This window comes from Mus caroli, chromosome 7 (assembly GCF_900094665.2).
Source record: "Mus caroli chromosome 7, CAROLI_EIJ_v1.1, whole genome shotgun sequence".
In the NCBI taxonomy this organism is placed as follows: domain Eukaryota; kingdom Metazoa; phylum Chordata; class Mammalia; order Rodentia; family Muridae; genus Mus; species Mus caroli.
The window spans coordinates 80,806,238-80,813,364 of record NC_034576.1 but is presented as its reverse complement, the minus strand read 5'-3'; the positions used below and the strand labels follow the sequence as shown (position 1 = coordinate 80,813,364).

The 7,127-nt window shown below is 43.8% G+C and overlaps 1 protein-coding gene across 5 annotated transcripts in view; it reads left to right on the top strand.

The window, feature by feature from the left end:
- The window catches only part of Ntrk3 (neurotrophic receptor tyrosine kinase 3), a 397,753-nt gene that overhangs the window by 325,365 nt on the left and 65,261 nt on the right, over positions 1–7,127 (top strand). For all 5 annotated transcript variants that reach the window (XR_003837160.1, XM_021166477.2, XM_029479478.1 and 2 more), the window contains exons 14-15: positions 1,538–1,710; positions 5,077–5,320. Coding sequence is in view for 4 of the 5 variants with exons in the window: in XM_021166477.2 (XP_021022136.1) it covers positions 1,538–1,710; positions 5,077–5,320 (417 nt within the window). In the remaining variant the exon portion in view is untranslated. The remainder of the gene's footprint in view (positions 1–1,537; positions 1,711–5,076; positions 5,321–7,127) is intronic.

Genomic DNA, 7,127 nt, shown 5'->3' with positions numbered 1-7,127 from the left:
GAGAGAGAGAGAGAGAGAGAGAGAGAGAGAGAGAGAGAGAGAGAGAGAGAGTCTCAATGGCCTGAAATCTGGGGCTGCTTTTAGCCTTACTTCTTGATTACCTAGTGGTTATTATGTGCTGCATTAGCTTTATGACTTTAAGGCAATTATGAGGAGTTGGGAAATGTATGGGCATGCCTGCCTAGGCTTCTTCTCTGGCAAAGAGCTCTTCTCTGAACAGACTATCCTATCCTTCAACATGGACAGCATTGCTTATCCTCAGGATGGCAGTTCCAGTTTGGTGTAGCTGTGATAAACACCATAACTAAAAACAAGGTGTGGGGAAAGGCTTTAATTAATCTAACTGATTATAGTCCATAATGGAAGTCAGGGCAAGAACTCAAGGCAGGAGCAGAGCCCATGCTGCTCACCAGCTTACCCTCAAGTTCACAGGTGAGTTGGCACCATCCACAGGGGCCTGGACCCTCCCACATCGATCAGTAATTAAAAAAAATACTACACAGACACAGTCAGAGGCCAATCCGATGGAGGCAATTCCTCAACTGAGATTCCCCCTTCCCAGGTGTGTCAAGTTCACAACCAAGACTAGCTATCACAGTAGTGTCCTGTTCACTGTCTCTAATATGCATTAAATATGCTTAGCTTTGATGTCACACTCACAGTCTGATTCTAAAATCTCCAACCCGGAATTGTATACTCTTTTTACTGTATTATTCTTTCTGGAACAAGAAATAGTCAGGTATGTATTTCTCTCTGGCTCACATTTGGGCCTGAAGTCCCTGAAGAACAAAGTCACAGAATCTTGGCAGAGTGTCTCCCATTGGCTCACATCTTCATCATCCTGCAGTGGGCTTTGGTAGTTGTCTCCCAGGTCTTGTGTGCATCTAAGACTTCCATAATTTAACCGCAACTCTGCCTTCCCCATAGCACTTTTAAGCTAAACCTTTGGTTTGAGTATACAGTGCCTTCTATAAGCCAAAGGCTCACTCCCCTCTTGCCAATACAGCCTCTTCTATCATTAAGACACAAGGACTCAAAGGATGAGGTGGGCATCATGACACTGCTTGATCATTCATTGTGGGTCCAGAAGGATGTGGTAACCATTTCCACCAGCTGGAAAACATAGCTCTCTGCCCTCGGAGTGCACACTGATTTACAAGGATGAAGTAACTGGGGTGGTGCTGTTCAGTCTACTGTATCAGAGAGACTTGGTCTGTAAACGAAGACTTAGGAATAGGGCTCTCACAGGTCTTCCACTTCACAGCTTTTTCCCCTGCCATTCATATTGAGGGAGACATGGGGATGGGCGATGAACATAGACTGAAGTCACTGGCTAGAGTCTGGAATGTGGGTCTCCCCTTTGACAGGAATCAAAATGCTGACTGAAGAAAGGGTTCACCAGTGTGCTCTGCCTTGATGTTTTAAAAGAGATCACATCTACTGTGTGTCCAGATGGATGTGGTAGCAGTTTTCACCAGTCGGAGAAGATAGCTCTCTACCCCCTAGTTGCTACAAACTAATGTTGTGTGGTTCTCAGGCCCTGAAGGATCCCACCTTGGCTGCCAGGAAGGATTTCCAGAGGGAGGCTGAGCTGCTCACGAACCTGCAGCATGAGCATATTGTCAAGTTCTATGGGGTGTGTGGTGATGGTGACCCACTCATCATGGTCTTTGAATACATGAAGCATGGAGACCTTAACAAGTTCCTCAGGTAAGCAAGATGGGACAATCTTCTTGTCCGTCTCTTTCAATTTCACTGAGCCGTGGGAGTCTTCTCTGTGGTTAGAAATCATATTTGCCACCATGAGTGCAAGTCTGAGGATGGCAAATCTAAAGTACCTGCCTTTCCCTTCTTTTCCCCCTCTTCTCCTCTCTCTCTCTCTCTCTCTCTCTCTCTCTCTCTCTCTCTCTNCTCTCTCTCTCTCTCTCTCTCTCTCTCTCTCTCTCTCTCTCCTTTTCCCCCTCTCCCTCTCCCTCTCTCTGTCCCCTCCCCATCTTTGAGACTTTCTGACTTCAAACTTACTATATAGCTGAGAATGACCTTGAACTTCAGATCATCCTGCGTCCATCTCTTCTGTTCTGGGATCGCAGGTGTGCACTGTGTAACTGGTTATGTGGTGCTGAGGATGGACATTAGGTCTTTATGTATGACAGGCAAGCACTTTTTAAAGACAGCTACATCCCTAAACCTAACCCCTTCATTCTTATGTGCCATCTCCTTACAGATGGACTTGATCTTTTGTATTCATGATGAGACACCTGTACTTTTCTTCTCGGCTCCCAGATGGACTGGGAAGAATAAAACATGGGGTATACATCCCATGTGCATCCCAGGTTGAGTGTCACAAACCCTGATTCTAGGACTGCTAACTCTCTTGCCCCAATGTGGTAAAAATCTCATTTGCCAAATGAGACTAGTATCCTATATTCATCCTGAAAACCCCACACCTATAGACATTTTTGATGATGAATGTGATGTCATCAATTTGTAAACTCATCAGAGTGTAATGATGGTTGATAAAGAAAGGGATTTTGTATCCAGGTAAATTCTAACTGTTAGCATTCAGACTAATAGAAAGGAAAGGGAAAAGTCAGACTTGGCAGTGTCTTCACGTCTCTCCTTATGATTTGGATTTCCAAATAAATGGCCCTGGAGATACTGAGAAAACCCACAAGATTCTCTAAGTCTCTGGAACCTGAAATCATAATGATATGGATTCCTGGAGACCTCCATCCTTAGCATAAGAGACATGGGGGTTTATCTTAATTATAACTGGGTCAAGTTATAAGTGCTTCATGGAGTTGTTTCTAGAAGCATTACATGGCGATGTGTATATAATGCCTGTATGTAGCTAGGTACTGAACCAATATTTGCTATTGTAAAAATCACTACTATTATCATTACTTTATATGAGCTATGAATCATGGTAGCTTCCAGTCTAGATGTTAGCCCATCTCAGTGTGGAGAATTCCCTCACCTTGTGCTTCTTTCCTCTGCCCTAGTTTGCACCACACCATATTTTCCAGGGGTATAGCTGATTCTCCCATCCCAAGTTCAACAGAAAGGCTTAACAAAGTCCCCATGTACCTCTTTGTATTCCAGGAAAGATGAAGAAAACAAGGCAGAAGGGGGAGGAGCAGGGAGAGGCAAGAGTGAAGGCTAGGGCAGGGGAAACACCAGGGAATAAGAAAACACAAACCAAAAGAGAGAATAATATTTCTTACTGTTGTGACCAACTACTTGGCAAGAGGCTACTTAGGGGCAGGAGTATGTATTTTGACTCACAGTTCAAAAGGGTTCAGTTCTTCACAGCAACGAACATGGTGCTGGTGTGTGAGGTCAAATCATATCGGCAGTCAGGAGTAGAGAGTGTTTGGGGCAGAGTTTGGGTTAGAAAGTGTCCAATACCCCCACATCAGTGACAGTGATCTACTTGCTCTAGCAAGGGTTCCCTTCTCAGGGGTTCCTAACCTCCTAAAAAAAACTCCATTAGTAAAGCCCAGATGTCCAAACACTCAAGTTTCTGGAAGCATTTACCTTTGAGCCATAACAACTAGAGATGGCAAGAAGCTGTGTCTGCATTGAATCACTCGCCCCTTGATTCTCTGTGGCAGGAATGTAGGAAGACTTTAGTGATCCTTCTGTGTCTGGACTCACTTCTTGAAGACAACATAGGGAGTCTATTCAAATTAAGGTCAACAGTTTCTCCAGGCATTTCATGTCAACTTGCTACCCAGATTCTCAGGGGGTACCCAAATTCTAACCCATCTTCCTAGGCTCTGTTAATCAAGGCTAAGCTTTCCCAAAACTCCATGCAAAAAGCTTGGGTCACAGCAACTCTTACTAGGAGCTGACTTAACAGGCTGCTCTCCCAAATGCCCCCTTAACCCCCAAGGTCAATTCTGCCTATTATCGTGTCTCCTGGTTGGTGGGGTTTGAGACCTGCAGGGGTATGTCTTGGTATACTGGGGTGGGAACTGGCTTCCTGACTCATCCCTGGCTAGCTGATGCAGCTGCTTTCCTCCGAAGGGGGAGAGGGGAAGCCCACCAAAGATAATAAACAGAGTGTGTTCCTATTTAATGATGCCTTTCAGTGGAAATTGGAGAAGCAGTAAAGCAGGCTAGGGCCTCCCTGTACACCAGGGCTCGTTGGACCTCCACTTCATAAATAAGGGCCCTGGGTGTGGTTATGGCTCATTGGGCTTTCTGCAGGAAAGAGTGAACACTAAAAGTGACCGATCTGACAGGGCCGGGTGTTATCATAACACAGCCAGGCTTGAATTTAGCATAGAGAGAGTGTTGAGTTCCCAAGATCTCTGCTTTAGAGTCAAAGTGTTTCTTTATCCTGCCTTGCTTTTTCTAGTGTGGAATGGTTAGGGGTATGGAGCTAGCTTTACGCCACTTACAGCTGGGGGTCTGCAGACAGCTTGTCAGCAGCAGCAGTACTGGGAGCTTGGCATAAATGCAAATGAATGAACACTACCTGGCCAATCAGAGCTTCAAGGGGGTGGGGCATTTAGAGCTATTTAAAATCCTTCTTGATATCCCTTTTGGCAGCTCTCCTTTATAATCATAGATAATAATTTACAGTATGTCTCCTGACTACTATATAGCTATTCTGAGATATCCAGGACTTTGGTTGAGCTTTCTCATAATATTTGTGCCTCAATTAAAAAAAAAAATCAGGATAGAAAGATTAAACAAATGTCTTTAAAATGATGAGAATAGGGCTTGACATATAGTAAGGGTTAGCGGTTACTTTATTAATTATTCTATAATGAGCGCCTAACACCTGAGAAGACCCTGGGAAGTGGCTTAGATAGTGAAAGAGACAGTTAGTTCCCTACCTTTTTGAGTACGTTTATGTCATTTTAGTGGGGAATTGATTTGTAGTCTTACCCATAGCCATACTCAAAATAATTTGTGTAGATAGACACAGGGATAGGCAGCTTAGAAAGGAATGTCCTGAAGGAATGTTTCTGAAGGATGTTCCAGAGCCCCTAAAGCCTCAAAGTCTTTACCTTTGATATGCTAAGTTCTCTTTGCTCCCCCCCCCCCACCCTTTTCTCCTTACAGGGCCCATGGGCCAGATGCCATGATCCTCGTGGATGGACAGCCACGTCAGGCCAAGGGGGAGCTAGGGCTCTCTCAGATGCTCCACATCGCCAGTCAGATAGCCTCAGGCATGGTGTACCTGGCTTCCCAGCACTTTGTACACCGGGACCTGGCCACGAGGAACTGCCTGGTTGGAGCCAATCTACTAGTGAAGATTGGAGATTTTGGCATGTCCAGGGACGTCTACAGTACTGATTACTACAGGGTAAGGAGGCTTTCCCAGCTGCAGGACTCAGTTGCTGAGCTAGTGCCTTGCTTACATGTCTGTCATTGTCCATTTACGCTGTCACTATGGTGCAGATGTATGCACATGCACGCTCACCAATGCACTCAACAGTTCTCTTTTGGCCACTCCTGCATCTTGGCATATCAGCTTATTATTATCATGGTAGGCCATTCTTCCTTCCTCATTGACATTAGACTGAACTCTTTCAATATATCACGATAACCTGCACATTATGTTCCTATTGCTTCACAGTTTATTCTTTATGCAAACAGAGTTGAACACATATAGATGTATGTTCAAATGCCCACCCAAACAGTCTAACTTGGTGCTATGTCAATAATCCAACCCACCCCCTGATCTAGCTTCATTCACAACATGTTGTAGTCACTGGAATTTCTTCATGATCATTTGAGGGTAATCTTGTTTCAAAGGTAGATCGTTATGGAAGTGGAAATCAAAGTAAACTAGAAGTAACTAGTCCATAATCCTACTGTCTTTGGAAAAATGAGAAAATGAGGTATTTTGCCCATTTCTGGCTTTAGAGAAAGGATGGTCTTGGGCTGATTGGAGGAAGCTTTATTTGTATACGGTTATCTACCTCCTACTTCAAAATCTTATTTTGCTTCCAGAATCATGGTTTACTCTCATTTTGAGGGGATCTCCTCATTGGGGAACAATGAGTTTTCCTGTGTTATTATGGCCAAGTTAATGGTAGATGGCCATGGATGTCAATTTTTCTAGAAAGAGAAGAATGGGTACAACTTGTCAGCCGCACACACAGATGGGTCATATCATTGAGACGTACCTTTATCTACATTAAGGAAGACTTATGTTGCCCATACCAGGGCTCACCTGTAATCTCAAGAGTTAGAAGTTTGAAGCAGGTGGATCTGGAGGTTAAGGCCAGTCTACACAGAAAGAAGTCTCTATGGAGAAAAATAATAAAAAAGGAAAAAAATTCAAATATGGAAGACTTACTTTGGACACTTTGCCTAAGGAAAGGATTTAGATTTGTGATGTAGGAGACAGAAGGACAATATTATGGAACAAAGAATGTATTCTTCTGTGACATGTAAACAAAATCCCATAGATCATGGAGTGTGTGATAATACAAAACTATTTCCAGAGGCTCAGACAGCTTTCATATCTGGGAAAGGTTGGCTACATGGTTCACCAATGGCCTTCTTATTGTCTCTTCTTTGGAAGAAGAAGCAAAAGATCTCCAGAGGTCCCTTTTATGAGGTCACTAATTCTAACAAAGGTTAATGATTTAATGCCTCTAATCAATGTCTACTTCCAGGCCTGCTCCTATGCCATTACCTGCAATTCTCCTGCTATGAACCACATGTTTATTTTAGTTTGGGGACTAAGGAAACATAAACATTCAGTTCATAGCAGAACATTGGGAGCCAATTGTCTGGTCCAGGTAGGAAAGAAATAATCACTTTGTGAACTATTGTGATCCTGTTGGCCTGAGTGTGGTAATCCAGGAGGGTGGGATTTGAGGCTGGCAAATACACACTTGTTTGATTTATTTGAATGCTCCTGGTGACTTTGTGATGCACCATTGATCACTGAGATATGACACTGGTTACTCAATGAATTTCACTTTAATAACAGTGCAGAGGAACATTTTAGAAATGGCTTTTATGGCTGCAGAGTGTCTTGTTCATGGTTCAACCAAAGGATGGCAAATGGCATGCTATCACGAGCACACAGGAGGCAAAATAAACCAAATCTGGAGAAAGCAGAGTGTCCCCAGCAAAGTGGCCAGCCTTAGCCACCT